This window comes from Elgaria multicarinata, chromosome 8 (assembly GCF_023053635.1).
Source record: "Elgaria multicarinata webbii isolate HBS135686 ecotype San Diego chromosome 8, rElgMul1.1.pri, whole genome shotgun sequence".
NCBI lineage: Eukaryota > Metazoa > Chordata > Lepidosauria > Squamata > Anguidae > Elgaria > Elgaria multicarinata.
In genome coordinates this window covers 102,520,845-102,542,453 of record NC_086178.1, presented here as the reverse complement: position 1 = coordinate 102,542,453, position 21,609 = coordinate 102,520,845, and the positions used below count along the sequence as shown (strand labels likewise).

The 21,609-nt window shown below is 43.3% G+C and overlaps 1 protein-coding gene across 2 annotated transcripts in view; it reads left to right on the top strand.

Moving 5' to 3' along the window:
- CHAT (choline O-acetyltransferase) overlaps positions 1-21,609 on the top strand; it is a 51,472-nt gene that overhangs the window by 14,026 nt on the left and 15,837 nt on the right. For both annotated transcript variants that reach the window (XM_063131648.1, XM_063131647.1), the window contains exons 5-10: positions 1,766-1,946; positions 4,324-4,501; positions 7,794-7,963; positions 14,846-14,946; positions 16,667-16,795; positions 19,791-19,913. In XM_063131648.1, coding sequence (XP_062987718.1) covers positions 1,766-1,946; positions 4,324-4,501; positions 7,794-7,963; positions 14,846-14,946; positions 16,667-16,795; positions 19,791-19,913 — 882 coding nt within the window. The remainder of the gene's footprint in view (positions 1-1,765; positions 1,947-4,323; positions 4,502-7,793; positions 7,964-14,845; positions 14,947-16,666; positions 16,796-19,790; positions 19,914-21,609) is intronic.

Below are 21,609 nucleotides of genomic sequence, written 5' to 3'. Positions count from 1 at the left end.
TGTTAAAGATACAGGAGCCTTGTCCTCCTTTTTATACGGTCACCCTAAGTTAGCAGTGCAAATTAATATTGTATTAATGTTAATGTGTTTGAAGGAAATGGTATAAATGGGCATCATAAATAAATCAATGAATGGGCCAAGCATAGTGGCTTTGGTGAGTTTTTGTTTCACTTGAGATCAGAATGATACCTTATCTGTTTTTGGCAGAGTTTGTTACCCTCAGCAGCACTTACAGCCCAACAAAAATGCACCATCTTGAACCCTCTTGCATCTGCTATGCCTTTCATAATACCTCCGGCATATGTACTGGGCTACACAGTTGCACCTTCTACACTACAATGCATGTGTTTTATGTGGTTGCTTGAGACCCATCCACTTAATCTTCATCAGTCTGGATCACTGGTTTGGTTCCATGTACATTCTACAACCCACACATTTTTGAGACCTTTTTGCAACTGTTTCTTAAGGACATTCCTTAAGAAACAGTTATATACACCTGTATTGACAAGAGATCATTTTTCTTCCCTGTTGACTAGATAAGTGGTCCTCACCCTCCTCCCTTTATCACCACGAAACAATCTATTTAAAACTAATAAATTCTTACAGCCTCATCTGGTTGTTCAGTTTACAGAATTTTTAAAAATATTATTTTCCCGCCTCTTAAATTATAAAATGGAATGCAAAACTTCCTTTTAGATAACAAATTAGATACACAAGTACAAAATCAAGCTACCAGAAAGTAGAAATGTGAAGGCTGGGGGTGGAGAGGAGAGAACAATGGCTGGGGAGGTGGTTGTTTTTACTGGATGTTTTTTTCCAAGGAGAAAAAAATCCCTGCGGGAAACAACAGTCCCCACCCCCACCCCCACCCCAAAAAACTTTTGCAGTTTTTTCCAGACTTTCACATCTCTACCAAAGAGGCAGTTTACTGATCATGTTTTCAAATTCCTTTTACTAGGGTGACCATATGGAAAGGAGGGCAGGGCTCCTGCAGCTATAACTGTTATGATGGAGAGGGAAATTCACCAGGTTCTGCATGCATACAAATGACACCTGCTGAAATTCCCTTTTCTATGCAATGTTTAAAGATACAGGAGTCCTGTCCTACTTTTCATAGGGTCACCCTACTTTTTTTGCAAATCTCTCCAAAAATATTGGTTGCAAAAAGTTATAGAGATGGACCATTCTGGCCAGTTTTACAAAATACACATGAAAATATAGTAGTATACTTGTTGTCATCTCACACATCTCCCAAACTATAGGAAGTTGAACAGGCTTTTCCTGCCCATTTAGTAAAATAAGTACTTCAGCCCATTTCTGCAAAAACTCAGATTTCCCCTTTCTCCCCATAAGAGGCCCTAACTCTGTCAGGGACTGTGATCTCTATACTGCATGACAAAACATTACTATTTCAGTTGTGTGATTAAAAGTTCCAGTAAAGTGCATTAATTGAGGGCAGTGGAAAACGAATGTATGCTTCTGTCCTTGTTTTGCATGCAGTACTATTTGTTTTTAGTACTCATCCACTGAATGCAAATACAATTGCTTACTATGTTGTTTATAGGCATGCCAAGAATCGTGAATTTCAGCTTTAGTATGGGAATCCATCTATTTCCCTTTACTGTAATCTTATTTTTGTATGATTCTAGCTGTGTTAAGTGTCTAATCTAATTATAAAAAGAATGAAGGACAGATTAGATTTCTTTTCCCTTCTGTCTACCTCTTTCTCTCTCTTTTTTTCTCTCCTCTTGCTCTGTCCCTCCAGCCATGCTGTACCTGTTGATTTTGCTCGTGGGCAGCTGTCTGGCCATCCTCTCTGTATGAAGCAATACTATGGACTCTTTTCTTCCTATCGTCTTCCAGGACATACCAAAGATACCCTCGTGGCCCAGAAAAGCAATATCATGCCCGAACCAGAACATATTATTATTGCTTGTAACAATCAGGTGTGTGAATATTCATCTCGCACAATCCTTTCAAAACTTGTATGATTCTAGCTGTGTTATGTATGTAATTTAATCCTTTCATTTTGCCACTGAATGGGCTAAGCAAGTGGTTTAATTGAGGTTCTTGTAAGGGAGCAAGGGTTGGCTGGAGGGTGTGTGTGTGGATTCTTTCTTTTCTGAAACTATAATATAGGGTAAAGGAGGACAGGGCTCCTGTATCTCTAACAGTTGTATTGAAAAGGGAATTTCAGCAGGTGTTATTTGTATATATGGAGAACCTGGTGAAATTCCGTCTTCATCACATTTAAAGCTGCAGGTGCCCTGCCCTCTTTTAAACCTGGTCACTCTAGTATAGCTCCTGCAGCTTTAACTGTTGTGATGAAGAGGGAAATTCACCAGGTTCTCCATATATACAAATGACGCCTGCTGAAATTCCCTTTTCTATGCAACTGTTAAAGATACAGGAGCCCTGTCCTCCTTTTCATATGGTCACCTTACGCTACCCCTGATGTAACAGGAAAACGACAGAGGCACATCCTCGAACATCCATGACATGTGCCTAGGAGTACTGATATGGCCATGGATGGGTGATGCATTGCATGAATGATACAGGATATGTGTCCACTTATTTATGCTTGATGTGTATGCACTGTATCTGTCATTCATATGCCTTATGGGAAATGTCAGTGTCAAAGCACTGCAGCTGCAGTGGACACAAATGCGACATAAAGAAGTGTACAATTACTCTATGGGAAGAAGTTCAGCTTTTCAAGTGTTAACTGGGACCAGTTGTAGAAACATACCCCCCCCCAAGTTCTTAAACAGCTGCACTCTCAGCACCCTTAAAGCCTTAAGTAGCTTGGGGCCTGGGTTTCTAAAGAATTGTCTTCTCTTACATGAGCCTTCCAAAATGTATATTCATTGTCAGGAGCCCTCTGAAGTCTCCCACCTTCTGGGGTTTTGCAAGGCTATGAGAAGAAAAGGAGGGCCTTTTCAGTTGTGGGGTGCATATGAAATGCCCACCCTGGAAATGACTCACCTGGTATCATCTCTTAAGGGTTTTTTCTTTCTTTCAGTGTTACCGAGTCTGCTAGTTTTATCATTCCATTGTGATTTAGTTGTTGCATTGATTTGAGACTGGGGCTGTGTCTACACCAGCCTGATAGTCCAGGCTGGTCACGGTTGAGCCCCTGTGTCTCACAGGGACTCCCAGGGGCAAGGAGAATGGGGAAGGGTTTTCCCAGGGATAAAAAAAAAACCTGGGAAACCCTGATTCTTCCCTCAGTCTCGGGATCATCCCTGGACTGTGGGAGGTGTGGGTACCCATCCCGGCTTCTTCCCTCCTCCCTGTGAGTAGCGGGGTTCAGCAAAGGGAAGGAACCAGGACAGGGGGAGTCCAGGGCCATCGGGGGTGGGGTGGGCAGCAAGATTCGGGCTTATTTTGTACTTTTGCGCTGGCTCCTTTTTTAAAAAAAAATAAAATGGTGGACGCGACATCCCTTCTCCCATCTGGGATGTTGTGCTTCCGTTTAGACACACAGGGACGATCCCGGAAGCAGGTAAGTCCGGGATCACCCCACTCCCTCTACACCCTTAGGTGGAGAAAGAGCCTGAGATTTTTTGGGATTCTGCAATGGATATTGTGTTTATGAATTTTGGGAGCTGCCCTGAGAGTTCCCAAAACTGAAGGGTGGCATGTTTTTGTTCATGTTTTAACTAAATAACATATACATGTTGCACACAATGTGAGGCAAAGTACACATATTATGAGGTAAATATGGTGTTTCTAATCCCATGTGTCTTGTAATAGCAACTTGGGGATAGGCAACATTTTCAGGGGAGAATCAGCATGCCGAAAATGACTGCTTAACCTTTCTCCCAACCATCCACTCCCCTCCAAAATTATTCTCTTCGGCCATCTTCCTTTGGGTTTTCCCCTCCTGAGGTAGCTCGAAGACTGGAAAGAAATGCCACTGGCATGGAGGAACAGCCCAAGTGTGAGGTATTGCAGAGGAGAACTGCAGTCGAGAAAAAGGTAACATATGAAGAGACTCATAACGCTTTTCCTGGACTCTACTACTTCAGGCTCAAGATGAGGGATATTATTTTCTCATGTATAAACATGAAAAACAACGTACCATCTGCCTATGTGCAGAATGTCATATTCTGCTGTGCACGGGGAAGAGAATAGAACCTGTTGCCACAGCCCATAGTAGTACAGTCCAGGAAAGGCTTTGTCACTGGATCCTCCTTCTAAACCTATAAACTGACTCTCAAAGACATTCAAAATTAAACAAGATAATGCTTATCAGAAGGTGTAATGTGATGTGGCTGTTGCTTACGACCTTTCTTTAAACTGCTGTTGCTTTTTCCACAGTTTTTTGTTTTGGATGTTGTCATTAACTTCCGCCGTCTCAGCGAGGGGGATCTTTTTACTCAGTTACGTAAGATAGTCAAAATGTCAGAGAATGAAGAAGAGAGACTGCCTCCCATTGGTCTCCTGACATCGGATGGGAGGACAGAGTGGGCCGAAGCCAGGACGATCCTTGTTGAAGGTTAGCAAGAACCAAGCCAAATGGTCTCTTATCCTCTTTCCCCAACTTTGCCACCCTTCATACCTCAGAAGGATGCTTTGAATGGGATGGCCACTTATGAATCGCCAACAGAGAGGAAAAGCGTATCCAGAAAAGAGGGCAACGATTTGCATAACACCAGCATATGCTAATGTATATGTCTAGATGCAAATTTAGAAATAATAAAGTACATCCCAATACAGTGTGGAAGACTCTGACCGTGTGACCTGTGTGCCTGTGTTTCAGTCTGCTGCCCAGGTGCCAACTGTGGATGGGCAGCAGTTGTTATGGTTCTTTATCTTTAAACTGGAATTGGACCGGGTAGCCCTTTAAATAGAGGACGGTCTTCAAATAGAGGATGGTCTTCTAAAGAAGAGGGAACATGGCCAGCCTCCCTTTGAATTTCAGTTCTAAAGGCAATCCATCCTATTTAATGGCAATCCATCCTAAATCCTATTTAGTTCCAACAGCTATAAAATCCAGCTCACAACTTTTTTTTTTAAAGAGTTATGCATGCAATGTAAGTATACAAATTTAAAGTTTCATAACCTTTCCATTTTATATGAAGGGCAGATCTCAGAGCATCAGAGTCCAGTTGGCCCTTGGCACAGTCCCCCCCCCCAAAGTCCCTCCTTGCAGACCCTCACCCACTCCCCACCTGCCATGGACCCTCACCTGCCTGCCCACCCACCACCACCTCTCTCAACCAACCACCTGCTGCAGCCCCTCACTCACCCTCCACTGCCCCCACCACCACTGCAGCAGACCTGCTGCCACCACCACCCACCCAGGTTTTTTTTTACCTGGCCAGGTGAGTGAGGAAGTTGATGGCAGCTGAGGCAGGGATGGGCCTTCCAAGCCTCTGGGCCCTCTGCACCTGCCTGGATGAGAAATAGACCTACTTCTCACAAACAGCAAATGACATGGCAAAACTGTTTCTGGACTTCACTACTTTAATTTGTGGGGAGGGCACTTACATAACTGTATGCTTCTCTATTGTGGTTAATTTCCTGCAGATGCTAGGGAAGAGGCCTAGCCTTTCTCTTGACATGGTGCTCTTAAAAAAAAAAAGAGTATTTTTATTCTTGGTATTTAAACAGTATTTAATCATGTAAACCTCCCCCTGGAGTCTGAAGGAGTACGGCTCAGAAACAGCTTTACTTTCTCACAGGAAAGGACAAATCAACCTATTTTCCATTCATGTCATCATAGAATCATAGAATAGCAGAGTTGGAAGGGGCCTACAAGACCATCGAGTCCAACCCCCTGCTCAGTGCAGGAATCCACCCTAAAGCATCCCTGACAGATGGTTGTCCAGCTGCCTCTTGAATGCCTCTAGTGTGGGAGAGCCCACAACCTCCCTAGGTAACTGGTTCCATTGTCGCACTGCTCTAACAGTCAGGAAGTTTTTCCTGATGTCCAGCCGGAATCTGGCTTCCTTTAACTTGAGCCCGTTATTCCGTGTCCTGTGCTCTGGGAGGATCGAGAAGAGATCCTGGCCCTCCTCTGTGTGACAACCTTTTAAGTATTTGAAGAGTGCTATCATGTCTCCCCTCAATCTTCTCTTCTCCAGGCTAAACATGCCCAGTTCTTTCAGTCTCTCTTCATAGGGCTTTGTTTCTAGACCTCTGATCATCCTGGTTGCCCTCTTCTGAACACGCTCCAGCTTGTCTGCGTCCTTCTTGAATTGTGGAGCCCAGAACTGGACACAATACTCTAGATGAGGCCTAACCAGGGCCGAATAGAGAGGAACCAGTACCTCATGTGATTTGGAAGCTATACTTCTATTAATGCAGCCCAAAATAGCATTTGCCTTTCTTGCAGCCATATCGCACTGTTGGCTCATATTCAGCTTGTGATCTACAACAATTCCAAGATCTTTCTCGTTTGTAGTATTGCTGAGCCAAGTGTCCCCCATCTTGTAACTGTGCATTTGGTTTCTATTCCCTAAATGTAGAACTTGGCATTTATCCCTATTAAATTTCATTCTGTTGATTTCATTCTCAATTTTGTATGTCAATTTTGTATGTGTTCAATTTTAAGTCCATTTCATCCTATTTCTGCACCAGTCTACAATTTTATTTTATTTTTTTAAAAAAACACTCAAAATAAATTAAATCGCATTTATTTTCATAAGCATTTTCCTCCAAACTACACATTTTGTATGCAGAGTTTCTTAATATGGACATTTCTGTATGCAACATTTGAGCCAAAAGCTGCATCATGAAATTCGGAGAACTACACAGTTTGAAGGATAACTGTGCTCTGATTTGCACATTAGTCCGGGAAGTATGAATTAGATCAGTTATCTCAAAAATGGAGGCCAGACAAAATTCTCCCCCATTCCTACCTCCTAGTCTGGTCTTAGTTTGTGTCCAGAAAATTGAACATTTCTGCATTATACATGTGAAGAGTCACTGTGGAACAAGTCCAAACCCAAGGCATGCAGAAAGGCTATGCAAAATAAAAGAAATAATAATTCAATGTAACAGAAATGGCTAGTAATCAAGCAGTATTGGGTAAATCCGTTTAGACTTGAAACTCACCATAGTGTTTAGTACAAGCCCTTCTTCAAGCAGGTGTGGTGGCAACCAATACCTTGTAGCCACCAACCATCGATGCTTATTTAAGCAAGCTTTTTTTTTTAGCCAGCCATGCCCTTTGAGGAAATACTTTTAGCCGTTAGGTAAACAAAAGCCAAGTGAAAAGTTCACCTCCTCCCTTGACAACTAGCTATAGCATCTTTCCTGTCTACCTATGGATTACAAAGAACATGCGTTTTCTCCCAGCCACCACGTTTCCTTGTCACAAATGTTTTTCCTAATATGTTTGTTGCCTCCTCATCCGCACCACCCCATAACATTTTATCCTCCTGAATAATGTTTACATTTTTGAACATATGAGTTAAAACAGGCTTGAGCAGAAGCTAGATATGGATCTATTGGTAGATTTCTGTGTGATTTGCACTAGATTGGCAAGGGTTTCTGACTCCCAGTTGTCTAATAGTAGCAATTAATGGGGAAAGGAATATCCAATGGGTTGTTAATGCTCTGAACTTCCAGTTACACTGATCCTCTCTATATGTATATAAACCATTCATCACAAAAACACCATAAGCTTCCTGTGATTTCATTTCATGGAAACAAAACCCTGGGTAATTGTATCACCCCAGGACTTCTCACCACCTGGAGAACAGGGGTGTGAGGGTGTAACGATGTATTATCCTGGAGGGAAAGCTCATTCATTGTACCAAACCAATTGTTTTATCCCCCAGATTCTACAAACCGAGACTCACTTGATATGATTGAACGAAGCCTGTGCTTAGTATGTCTTGATAGCCCAAGTGGGGAAGAACTCAACGATACCAACATGGCTTTGCAACTTCTACATGGAGGAGGCTACAATAAAAATGGTGCCAACCGTTGGTACGATAAGCCCATGCAGGTAAGAACTCACCATTATTGCATGTGGGTTCTTGTGTCACAAGGACAGAGAACGCCCAGGGGCTAACTCCATGCTCAGTAGCTATAAAATGGATCCAGCAGTTGCAGAACAATACCGGAAAAAACAGTCAGCAGTCATACCAGCTGCAACAGCAAAATAGATATGGATATTTTGTATTTTGAACACCAGGGAACACCTCAAGGGGAAAAAATGCCTCAGAAATATAAGTAAGGCAGCAGTGCTCGAATTATGAGGGGGAAAATGGTGGCAGCCTTAATTAAATCCACAAGCCCCAGCCTAACTCCCTCTCTTATTTTAGCCAAGTTGTGGCCATCCTCTAACTTCTAAAAATAGTTGCTGAGGAACCATTACAAAAAACCCTGCAATTTTAGCACTGTAAGGCAGTCGGATATGGCTCATCCATTCGAGTACATATTTTTGTCTTGTATACATTTCTTACCCCACAGTCCTATGCATGTTTAGCCAGAAGTAAGCACTACTGTGTTCAGTGCTATTCCTAGAGAAAACTGTGCATGGAATTGCAGCCTAAGCCTCTTCAGACAGTATTATAACCGCTCAAATTGATTTCAAACCTAAACACTAATGCACAGAGCCGATTCAACTGCATTAGTAATTTGTGGATCAATTTCTCCCTTGAGAAAAGACTGGTGTGTGAAAAGTGTTGAGCAATTAAAGACATTTTCCCCGTCCACGGTTGGGACTCCTATTTCTTGCTTACCAGTGGTACGGTGCAGGTGCTCATCACGGCAGTCCCCATAAATTATTTATTTATTTATTTATTTAGCACCATCAGTGTACATGGTGCTGTACACAGTAAATCAATAAAATAGTAAGGCCCTGCCACGTGGGCTTACATTCTAATAAAATCGTAAATGCCCCAAAGGAGAGACCAAAATGCAGTTCTGGCAGTTTTCATCCCCACCAGGAACAGATCTTTTGTAAAGCTCCTAGGTCTTAGGGTTGTAAAGGAAGAGCGCCCAGTGACCAGCTGGCTTCTCGACTGGATTTAGCATGGATCCCCGGGCCAGACACTCAAAGCTCACACAAATGAGGTTTAAGACCATTTATTTGGAAAAGGGTAAGAATACATGGGATTAGCAGAATAAAACTTAATAAAACATGCATAAAAATGTAAGAACCCAGCACAAGCAAGCTGCGAACTAAAACTACAAAGTCATACATCACCCAGACCAGCCTCAGCCGACGCCTCCCTGTTCCCTTCACAGGGGGGTCTTTATACTATTCTTTTTACTCCTTCCCCCCTCCCTTCGGCTTTGATGCGTGGAGTTTCTTCACACTTCAGCCCGGGATGGTTAATCACTCAAGGACACAAGACAGTTACAATCGGCCGGTCTTCTCCCCCTCATGCAGCTGCCTGGTTCTTATCTCCCCTCCTAAAGAACCATAAAAAACCATAAAATTCATACATTAAAAAACATGCCAGTCCCAAGGTCCGATTAACCCTCACCTTACCCTTACAAGGGTGACCATATGACTGAATTTGCCCGGATTTGTCCGGGTTTTTGATGACAAATCCGGGAGGGGGAGGGGAAATCCAGATTTCTCCAAAGAGCAAGTCTAATGGAAATTAACAAAAATGATTATAACTCCATCATTTTTTAAGATAAAGACATGAAACTTGGCACGATGGTAGATCTTAGGAAGGGCCTCAGACATACCAAATTTGAAACAGATCTGTTCATCCATTGATTTTCAAGGAATTTTTTAAAATTGAGGTTTTAAAAATATTATTTTTAAAATCGTCATTTTTAAAGATAACCCTAACCCATCCATTGAGTTTTAGGATTTTTTTTAAGTCTGAGTTTTTTAAAATTATTTTTTTTTAATGACATTTTTAAAGATAAAGGGCTGAAAGTTGGCACCATGATAGCTCTTAAGGAGAGATTTAGCCATGCCAAGTTTGAATCAGATCTGTTCATCCATATATTTTTTTAGGATTTTTTTAAAAGTTCAAATCTTAAAATTATTGTGTTTTAAAACTGCTGGAGCCATATCCTTCAAACTCAGGTTGTCAAACCTCCTCTTTGGGGTGTTGCATATTGAGCAGTTTCAGCCCTTGGCATTAAGGGGATCTCCAGTCTTTAGGTAAGAAGTCCTGGGCAAGCAGGGCACCTTTCCTGTTGCAGATTTGGTGTGCAGTCGGGTACCTGAAGCTCAGCAGAGGCAAGGCATCCACAAATCAAAATGTGGGAAAGGAGAGGTCAGTCAAAGCAGCCCACAGGGCAAAACAGAATGGGGCAGAGGCCTTTTTAAAAAAAAATCCACATCATGGGCGATGAAGGGTCATCTTTAGAGGAAAAACTCTCATGACCAACAGTAAGGTGCCACTCGAGAGAGAGGCTCCCTTCTTTGCAGATGCCCTGTTGCTGCGAAGGTTGGAACCTGGCATATCATTGCTTTGCTTCGCTACCACTTCCCTTCCACTTCACTTTGTACACTTGTGAGCTAGGCTCTGACTGCACTGCTGGGATGCAATGCAGAATATTTGAAGTGCATACCAGAGAAAAATAGATAGATTTGTGGCTTTGGCTGGCTGGCATATCTCTTAGAGACAGGGTTAGACTGAAGACACAACTCAGAGATGGCTGTAGCTGAGCCCTGAGAGGCTGCTGTACCACACAGAGCCTTTTTAAGAGTGTCTCAGAGTCCAGTTTTGGTGCAAGCAGAGGCGGCTGGCGGTGGAGTTTTTTTAAAAAAAGAGTCACTGGATGCAGCCAAACTATATGCTGTTGCCCCACCCCCGGCCACAGGGTACAAGTGCACAGCCTGGCTAGACCGTTGGGAGACTTTGGCAGAGAGAGAGGAGGGTGGGGAATTATTTGAGGGTGGAAATGTTGGTAGGCCGGCATAAGGCAGAGAGAGGCTGACGGCAACCCAGATGCACCTGTAGCTTGGCCCTGAGGCTGGCTTGCCACGCAGAGTGTTTTAAGAGTGCATCAAAGTTGTGCAGGAAGAGAGGAGGTGAAGGCGGCTGGTGGCAGAGTTTTTTAAAGTATTGGACAAAAGGTGGGAAATAATAATAATAATAATAATAATAATAATAATAATGTAAGAGTCACCAGACATGACCAAGCAATAACCTGCAATAAGCAATATCCCAAGCCACAAGTGTGCAGCCTAGCTGGACCATTGTGAGACTTTGGGAGAGAGAGAGAGAGAGAGAGATTGTTTGAGGCTGGAGGCTTTGGTTTGTCTGCAATGACTTAGAGTGAGAGACAGCAGAGGCTGCACAGACAACCCAGAGACATCTATTGTAACTTAGCCCCATGGTGCTGGCATGAAACGCAGGGCATTAGGAAGAGGGTCTCAGAGTTGCATGTTTGTGCAGGAAGTAGACAGGAGTCCAAAGTCTGGATGTGCGAAGTGGTGCCAACACACAAGCCTTGAGAAGCTAATGTATATAAGTGAGAAGTGTGAATGGGCAAAGTAGTGTTCACTGCCACAACACCCACCCTAATGTTAGAGTAGAGAAACTTGTGACAATTATACACAAGCTTTTTAAAAAAAATGAAATTAAAAAAAGCCAGCCATCCGGCCGGCCAGTAGCAAACCCTGTTAACAACAACAGCAGCTTGCAATGAGTGAAGATACAGTCAGAAAAGATATTTGAGGGAAGGGGAGAATGTAACACACAGAGTATAGCAAAAGTTTCAAAGTACAGCAAAACCTATAAAAGTAGGAATGAGTGAAATTAATTTCAGATACATTGAATCTCTCACTTGTTCTTTATTTCAGTGATTTTAACATTAAGATGTTATGTAGAAGACATTTGTCTTAAATGTGTGCTGTAAAATCAGACATGTGACCAAGGCTATGTTCGGGTGGGCACGCCCCCTTGGTGCTGGACACGCCCCCTTGGGGGGGGCACCATGTTGTCCTCCTTTTTGGTTTCCAAAATATGGTCACCCTACTGGGTCTTCATTGTCCATTCCAGACCAAGCCACCCCAAAGTATTTTGCATTACAACAGGGGACAATATATTATTGCTAGGAAAATGCATCCTCCCCCTTCCTGGATTCCAGGAAATGATTCCCCACCCCCAATGTTAGGATTCCTGAGGCAGTGTATGTAAAGTGTACGATTAGTTGAGAGAGACATGACAACCCTTATTGCCACCCAGAGCTCCATCTGACGAGCGTTTTATTGCACGCTCATTACTGGGCACTCACAGATTTTTCGCAGGTCCCTCACATGACGTCGTCTGCCTCCCGCCCCTTCTGGCCTTCCTTGTGGTGCAAGAAAAAACAGAAAAAGTCCAGTTGCTGCTCTCTCTTGCTGTGTGTGAGAGAAGCAGCATGATTACAATGCCCAACTGAATGGGCCTCGGGCTCATTGTTTACTTCCTGTTTTTAAAAAGGAAGTAACTGAGTGACGAAACCAGGAGTGGAGAAGCCACAGTAGCCAGCATTTTTTCCCAGGTGTGATGGAGCTTCCAGAAAGGATTTGAGCCCCATGCTGGCTGCCAAATGTACTCTTGCTGACTGAAATTCTATGACCTACTCATCTATCACATTTTTGTTGGGCTTTTCCTCCGTTTTGTCCTCCTAGTTCCATATTATCTGCACAACAACCCTAGAAGTTAGATGAAGCTGAATGTAAATGGCTTGCTCAGTGCCACCCAGTGAGTTTCGCAGCTTAAGCACATATCCAAAAAGAGGACAAAAGAGGATCAGACGTATATAAAATTTGCATGTGCTAATTTGCATGTAGTATTTGGAAAACACTATTATTTAAACAGAAATACAAAATGTTTGCTCATAACAGGAGTGACTGTGACCAGGTAACTGTGTACCTGCTCAGTCTGCTGTCCAGGTACTAACTGTTAGATGGGCAACTTCAAAGACCGTGCTCTGCTTTAAACCAGACATGGACCATACAGCCCTTCAAATAGAGGATGGACCCTTGTAAAGTAGAACACATGGCAATCCTCGTTCCTAGCCAAGGCTAGCATTCTGTCTGCAACCCCAGGTCAGCTGGCTCTCTACAGCAAATGTGCATACAGTCTAACACAGTCCTCTCCTGGCCTCTAGACTGAGGGGGAGATCAACTCAGCAACTTTGCATGAGCAAGCTCATGGGTGTTTGGAACAAGTGTCCCACTCTGCACAGAGTGGCAAAATGTCGCCCATCTCCATTTATCACATTCTGATTGGTGGGAGATTAAGGACAAATAAAAGGAAGTACTTCTTCACACAGCACATAGTTAAACTATGGAATTTACTACCACAAGATGTAATGATGGCCACCAATTTGGATGGCTTTAAAAGGGGGTTGGATAAACGCCTGGAGGAGAAGGCTATCAATGGCTAGTAGCCCTGATGGCTAAGTACTACCTCCAGTTATAGAGGCAGTAAGACTATATGCACCAGTTGCTGGGGGACATGGGTGGGAGGGTGCTGTTGCACCATGTCCTGCTTTGTTAGTCCCTGGCCAAGAGCTGGTTGGCCACTGTGTGAAAGGTGCTAGACTAGATGCACCCTCAGTCTGATCCACCATGGCATTTCTTATGTACTATTTTTGTTCATGAGAATGTATCTTTAAAATGAAGGGCTGCATACTCAGATGTGTCAGACATGGGTATTTCAAACCGCTTTTGCTATTCTTGGCCTACCTGTGTCCAAAGACACCAGGAAGGCTAATTCTCATTGACTCCGATCCCAAAGGGGAGTACAACACGCCTACACACACACACACACACACACACACACACTCACACTGCTTGTATATTGCAAAGACACCAGGAGTCTTTGCAATATACAAGTACTCCTCCCACATAGCAGTTTTCCAGTTACGACATCAGGCCTTTTGCTAGGATTTCATATTCAGAAGCAGAGCTGACACCAGGTTAGGCATGGTTGGGACCTGCCAAGAGCTCACACCCCAGCTCACACGGACAAGATCACTTTGGAGTTGATCCTCCTCTTCATCATTTTGGTCTTCTTGGTCTGGCCCAGGCAATGGTGGTGGGGTGATGAGAAGGAGGAGCAGATGCCACTGCTTACTTGCTCTTGACTCCCTGCCTGTCAGCAAGCCAATGGTAGCAATGATGAAAAAGAGGATGAGGCATAATAGCATCTACCAACAATGGTGATGACAAGATAGACTCACGGAGAGAAGGGGCCCATTCAGGGCTGGTGCTACCATAGAGGCCACTCAGGCGGCCGCCTAGAGCGCCAAGCTCAGAGGGGTGCGAGCGCAGTGCAGCACTAGCGTGCGTTGGCTGTGAGCCGGCCCGGCCCGAGGATTCAGCTGGGCCTGGGCAGGCGAGATGGTGCCCCGCGCCCGCCCAGCCGAAGCGAAGCCAGAGACGCTGGGGTGGGGGTGGGGCAGCTCCACGTTCAGACTTCCGGAACGCACCCAGAAGAGAGAGAGAGAGAGACTATATGGGTGCATGGGGTCTTTGAGTGAATGCATGTGTTCATGCGTGTGTTTGTTTGGAGTGAATGATGCTGAGTGTGTGCGTGCACGTGTGAGTTGGGGGGGATGATTTGGAGGTGATATTCCTATTTAATAATGCATTTTAGACCCATAGACGTTCCTTTCCAATTTGTTTGCTATAATTGGCATGACGTATTTCTTGCACTTTAAAATAAATTCAGCAGTTTCAAGTTTTGTGCTTCTTATTTTTCCCAGGAAACATATGTTCTTAAAAATCAAAGTTGGCATTGGGGGGGGGGGCGTGAAAGTAGCTCACCTTGCCTAGGGCGCAAAATAGTCTGGCACCGGCCCTGGGCCCATTGAGGATGCCTTGCACAAAGGCTCCTGCAAACAGGGAGCCAGCGTCGTTCAGAAGGCATTGAAGTCACGCGTCATTTCTGACCACTTCTATTTCCCCACTTAGTTTGTCGTCGGAAGAGATGGAGTCTGTGGAACGGTGTGCGAACATTCCCCTTTCGAAGGGATTGTCCTGGTACAGTGCATCGAACATTTGCTCAGACACATGTAAGTCACCTCCATTGGTTTGCTACATCAATAGGAGACCACTTCCCTTCTCTCCTGTAAGGTGTCCATTTTGATCTTGCTTCTTTTCCTCAGTTGTTTGATCTGGGTGGTCCTTTCAAGGCCATTCTGATATTCAGTGAAACCTTGATGTCATAGATATTTAAATTTCTAATCTATTGCAGTTTATAACTTGCTTCTGTAAAACAGTGCAGAAATTTAAACACAGCGAAACCCCCTTTTTCATTATTAACAGTTTGTTACATTGTTTTCATTTTTCAATACAATACAAAGAGTAAACCCTTCCTGTACCCTCACTTCCCACATACCCTCCCTGGAAGGTTTCCCCCTCCCATCTTCCTATCACCCTGTCTTTAAAGAGTATCCGTTCCATGTCTATAAGTAAAATCATTAAATAAAAATCGGATAAACAGTTACATAGCAAAAATAAATAAATACATGTTTAAAAGGGTTGTGTCATGTACCTCTCTTTGCTGGCCTGTGCTGGTTTTGCAGTGGATCACATTACTCTGCACATATTTCAAGAATATTTCCCCATATAAATTGGAATTTATTTTCTTTTAGTAGTTTGGGGCAACTTACCTTCTCGTAGGTGGCTGAAGTCAATAGATCTTGAATGCAGTTGTTGTGTGTATTTGTAATTTTATTTGGGATTGAATCCTTCTTACATGCAAAATGATTCTTGCAATAATGGCCACCTTTTATTGAGGCTTCCCCCCCAACCCCTTTGACATAAAAAAAACCATACCCACCATGCGGTGTGGGGGGGACACTCCCTAAGTAGTAGGTAATGTGATGAAATTATTAATCTGGGAGTTCTGCTTCAACGTTCTAGCATATCAAGCACACCAGCAACAGCAAAAGCAAAAAGCTTTCCTGTTTCACCAGTTGGTAAAATGGCCTGCCAGACTAGGACTGACAATATTGATCAAATGGCCTGCCAGACTAGGACTGAAAATATTGATCAGTGGTGGTAGTAGCAATGGGATGACCAGCTAGTGGGTGCTTGGCTGAACCCATGCTTTATATGTCCAATGGATGTACATAACTAACTAGGGACTCATGTAACTAGTAGTATTTTACCAATGTACGTATTAACATTAGCTAGGGTGACCATATTTGGGAAACCAAAAAAGAGGACACCTAGTGTGTGTGTGGGGAAGCAGCTTTCTGAGTCCTGCAGAAAGTACGTTATTCCCCCGCCACCTTAAAGAACCCGATTGGAGTGGAGGAGGGGAAAGGATTTCATTCTGCACCACCACCATCCACTCCAATTGGGGCCTTTTCTATAATGTCCATGAATGACCCACTTTCCCCTTTAAGACCTCAATTGGAGCTCGGGGTGGGGGAATGATGTGCCTCAAGAAAGCATGTCATTCCCTCCTGCCATGCTAATGGCAGCCTTAAAGAGGAAGGTGTGTCATTCCAGGACATTATTGAAAATTATAGAAAATCCCCCCTGACACCATGGAAAGAACAAAAACCAGGACAAATCCGGGGAAATCCTGACAGTTGGTCACCCTAACATTAGCCACTCAGAAGCAGCTATTCACATACATGCAGCAGTAATGTGAACCAGCAGCTCTGGCAGGGCCTTCAGTCATCTCCTTGATATCAGCATAAAAAAAACCCTACTGAAATCTGCAGCCATTCGTCTGATTAATTGAAACTCTATAACCCTTAAAAATTCTTTTGAAACCAGGAAAGAAGGTGCAAAGAAATTGGTGAGAGCAGATTCAGTGAGCGAACTTCCTGCTCCAAGGAGATTAAGGTGGAAATGTTCCCCCGAAATTCAGGGACACTTGGCATCAGCAGCAGACAAGCTTCAAAGGTACAGAGAATTTATACAATTCACAGCTTGATGTTTAACACAAAGGTATCTGGGCTGTAAGATTTTTATACAATTTATATTGTATTGTGTATTTGTGCTTTTAACCTGTTGATTGTCTTACTATGATTTTAATTTTTGTGAACCGCCCAGAGAGCTTCGGCTATTGGGCGGTATAGAAATGTAATAAATAAATAAATAAATAAATAAATAAATCAGTTTAAAAGGTGTATAAATCCATTTCAGTGTTACACCATGAATGAGTATGGGTTGCTTTTTTATCAGTTAGGGGCGATATTCATTGGTGAGGGTGAAAGTTAAAACACACACACTTGTTTCTGTTTTTGAGGCCATGTAGATTCTAGTGTGTCACTGTAAGGAAGAATAAAAAAGAAAGATGGTCTAACAATGATAACATTTGTTTATTAAATGATCTCATACTTCCTTCAGTGACTCAGAAAAACCTCTGTGCTGAAATTTTGGAAATGTGTAAGTTTATTTATATTTTATCAATTCATTCATTGATTAATCTGTTAAAAGGCAGAGGATGATTCACTACAATGGGCAGTATCCAACAGTGCACATCTGCTTACACTATTTTAGTTATTGCATATATATCCCGCCTTTTTTCCTCCAACGAACCGAAGGTGGCATACATAATCCTCCTTCTCCTCTCCAATTTATCCTCACAACAACAACACTATGAGGTAGGTTGGGCTGAGTGACTATGTTAGGCCCAAAGTCACTAAGTGGGCTTCCATGGCTGAGTGGGGACTAGAACCCGGATCTCCCAGCTCCCAGGCCAACACTTTAACCACTGTACCACGCTAGCTCTCTATTGATACACCACTAGCAAAAGTAACCTCTAGCAGTATGCCAAAAGCATAGGCTGGTTCGATGGCTTTTTCCAGGGATCTCATCACACTAGCTTACACTATAGATGTACCACTAGAGGTTGCTTACACTTGTGGTACATTGATAGTTAAGTGGACTGGCAATGTGAGATACTGTCCAATATCTATTGTTTGATAACCCTAAAAGAAACACATACCATTGAACATATTTCCCCCCAATATATTTTATTTTTCTACAACATATTTTTACAAATCATATTTCTACAAATTGTGACCCTCACAATAATCTGATAGTAATTTATTTAATTACCCAAAACTCTATTGCAACAGTCTTATTGGGTGTCTACAAAAGCTGAAGGTTTAGATGCCATCTATGTTTTATTACCAAATGGTAACTACTATATTAATGGCTAAATAACAGATCATAGAGAATTCAGCAGCTCAGCTGCAGTTCTAACCATGACAATACCACATCAACTTTTCCTAAATTATTTCAGAACAAAATTCAGTTGTTCCACCCATCTCTAACTGCAGGCATACCTCTAAGCTATGTAATTAAAGGGTCAAACTAGACAAGTTGATGGAGATCCCTGACTCAATTTCCCATGTCTTGCTAAACAGCAGCCAGAGGGATTGATCTGGATTGGGATTGTGGGGCTAACAATTTTCCAATGAAACCCCCACTCCCCATTTAAGAAAACTATAGGAGTTGGCCCGGTTCTAGAGGGCAACTGCATCTAATCTTTCATATAATATGCAGACATGGAGCAACTATCCTGAGGTGAATGGAACGAAACCCGAAAAGAGAGCTGAGTTATCTCACAGGACTTGCCTCTACATTCCCCATGGCAATGTAGTACATATTATTATCGCTATCCTCCTGTCACATAAATAATGACTGCAAACATGACAGGAAGTAAATTGGATATGGCATTTAGTCTTTGCATTTTATGCAAAGGGTGGCCTCTGTATATACGGTGTGTTGAAGGCAGACCATGGAATAAGTCTAGACTTTCAGAGTGTGGAGAGAATGTATAGACATGAATGACAGTAAACAACTCATTTGGATAGGCAATTTGAATGGAAGTATTATTTTTTGCATGTTCCCATACCGCCACTACAAAGGTTGTTTCTTCTGAATGGCCTTTTCTAACTCACAATAGGCTCCTATGGCTTTTTACTGCATATTCCTGAGAGCCATATGATCACTTGGCCCCTATCTATACGACAACCGGATTGCTCCTCATTAATAAAAAACCTGATTTTTCGTTGATTCAAATGTAGGTAAAGAGCATCACACTGCAGCAGCAACTGCGATTTATTTCCTGAATTTATTTATTTTTATAGTGAGTTATAAATGCGCAGGTGCGCATTATTGCATATACAAAGCTACGGAGGAGAGAGGAGTAAAGCTATACATTTTATATGCGGAGCTCCGCAGATTCATATATAGATGGGGGCAGACAAACTGGGAGCGGGGTGGGAGGGAGGAACGAGGCAGCAGAGGGAAAGGAACGAGGCAGCAGAACACGTCTCCTTTGTCTGGCTGCCCGTTTCCTCCTCTTTGTTTTTGTGAACTGCCCAGAGAGCTCCGTATATTGAGTGGTACAGAAATGCAATAAATATATAAATACATAAAGAAATTTGTTCTAAGCAGCGTTCTCTGAGGAGCTCCACAAAGAGACATTAAACTAAAATCGGCACAAATGAACGAGGCAACCGATAGGTGCAAAATCGGGAAATCGGCCAATCATGTTGTCCTACCATCAAAGCTCCGCCCACGTCAAAATCTGATTTAACAAAGACACACAGCCATAACGCCGTGCAAACTCAGACGTGATCTAAAAGTCGCGGTAAATCACAAATGCGAAGGTGCACATTATTGGATTAGAAACCCGGCGCTGTGGCAAATGGACAGCTGCGTCATGTATCCTAAAATGTGAATATGTGCATTTAGGTTGGGGTAAACAAGCTGTATAGACAATCCCTAGGGATTTGAGGATTTGGCAAGTGTCAAAAGGTCTTGGTGAACGCACCCACCTGCTTTGGAGTACAAACCAGGGAGAGTTTGCTGTGTGACATATATTTTAAAATTACACGAAAACTTCCTGTTTTTACTTCTGGTGTTTTTGCTCATTTTCTAGGACGGTGAAGAATCTAGATTTTATTGTTTATAAATTTGAAAACTACGGAAAAGAGTTTATTAAGAAACAGAAGATGAGCCCAGATGCATATATCCAAGTGGCACTGCAACTGACATTTTACAGGTATGTGAAGCCATATCAAACTAGCAATCAGCTCAACTTTGAATTGTGCAATTCAAGAGGAAAACAGAGTCTCCCACCAGGGCAGAGTCCACGGGAGCCCCAGACAACAGAGACAAAAAGCAAAGGTAGCTGTCTTGACTGTAAATACAATTCCAAAACCCATATTGGTGTAACACCTTTATTAGGGCAACCAAAATTTCACAAACTCATGTGCAATCTTTCAAGATCTCCAGATCTCTTCATCAGGGAAGATGTTATAAAACCTAGTTTCTCTCCCCCACCCACCATCACCCCAATCTGCGCTAATAAGGATCCAGACAAGAGAGTGTTAGCGAACTGGGAGAGATTTCTTTTACTTCAAAAGGACCCCACCTTCATGCTCCCCAAACAATTAAAGTAATTAGCAATGGTGTGAATGGTTTCATAAGTGTAAATTGCAGGAATGTGGGGTGGGGCAACCCAAATCAAGACCTAGTATGAGGGATTTAATCCTTTGACCTCCCCGCAGTTGTCCTGATCCAGATTGCCCTCTCCCATGCCTGCTATTTGCACCAGGACAACAGCTCCCAGTGATGCCAGTCAATGTCGTGACAGATCGCATAACTGCTTCTCTGAAATTGCTCAGGTTTTGAGTCTCTGACAAATTCAGGTGCTTTGCAAAATTTGGATTAGCACTTGGAACCAGGAGTTCCCATCCCTGCCTAAGAAAAAAGTAAGCACCTGGAACAGACCTTTGGGACTTACCTGTTAATTCTCAGTGATCTGGGGATTAGGGCAGAACTCAGCATCGCAAGAAACAGGAGACTGCTCTTTTCAGGCGCAACCCCATGTTCTTGCAATGCTGTTCTGCCCTTTCACGGGCTGTCCATATTGCCACCCGTATAACCCCGAGTATGACCTATTCTGTGTCCTAAGGTTAGTACACTGTGGGTTTCCTCCAGGAACGGGGCCTACCATTAAGCAGAGTGAGGCAGTCATTTCAGGCAACTGTTGCAGGGTGGTTCAGAGAAGGGAGCAGTGCAACTCACTGTTGTTGGCAGGAATGGGAAATCAGAGCATGAGAAAAGTTCGACTAGATGTTAGGGGAAGGGAGGAATGTGTGAAATGGCCCAAAGGGCTGCCATCAGGTATCCCAGCCTTCCCCAACCCACTGACCTCCAGATGGCCTAGAGTAGACTACAACTCCCAGAATTCCTCACCATTGACCATGCTGGCTGGTGCTGATGAGAGTTGAAGTCCAAAATATTTGGAGGGCACCAGGTCAGGGAAGGCTACTGCATCCCAACTGCTTCTCCCTCTTTGTTTTGCATAAAATGCTTTGGCTTTCCTTCATTGCCAGCCCTCCCATTAAGCAGAGTGAGGCAGCTGCCTCAGGTAGCAGATGCTGAGAGGGATGGAGCAGTGGCTAGGTGTTGGATAACAAGAGTTGTATGCATTATGCAGCCTGCCCTGCACACACACCCCTGAGTAAGCCTGCTGCCCTCAGGTTTGATGGAGGATGTCTCTAGTGCTGAAGTATGATTCAATTCAGATCCAGCCCTACCATTCGGCAGAGTGAAGCAGTCACCTCGGCAGCAGATACTGGGAGACAGCAGCAAAATGCTGAAGGGGTGAGCTGTGTACCTGTACTGTGCCCCTTAAACTACCCTGCTGCCTTCAGGTGCAATGGAGGACACTGCTCCTTCACCAGCGTCAA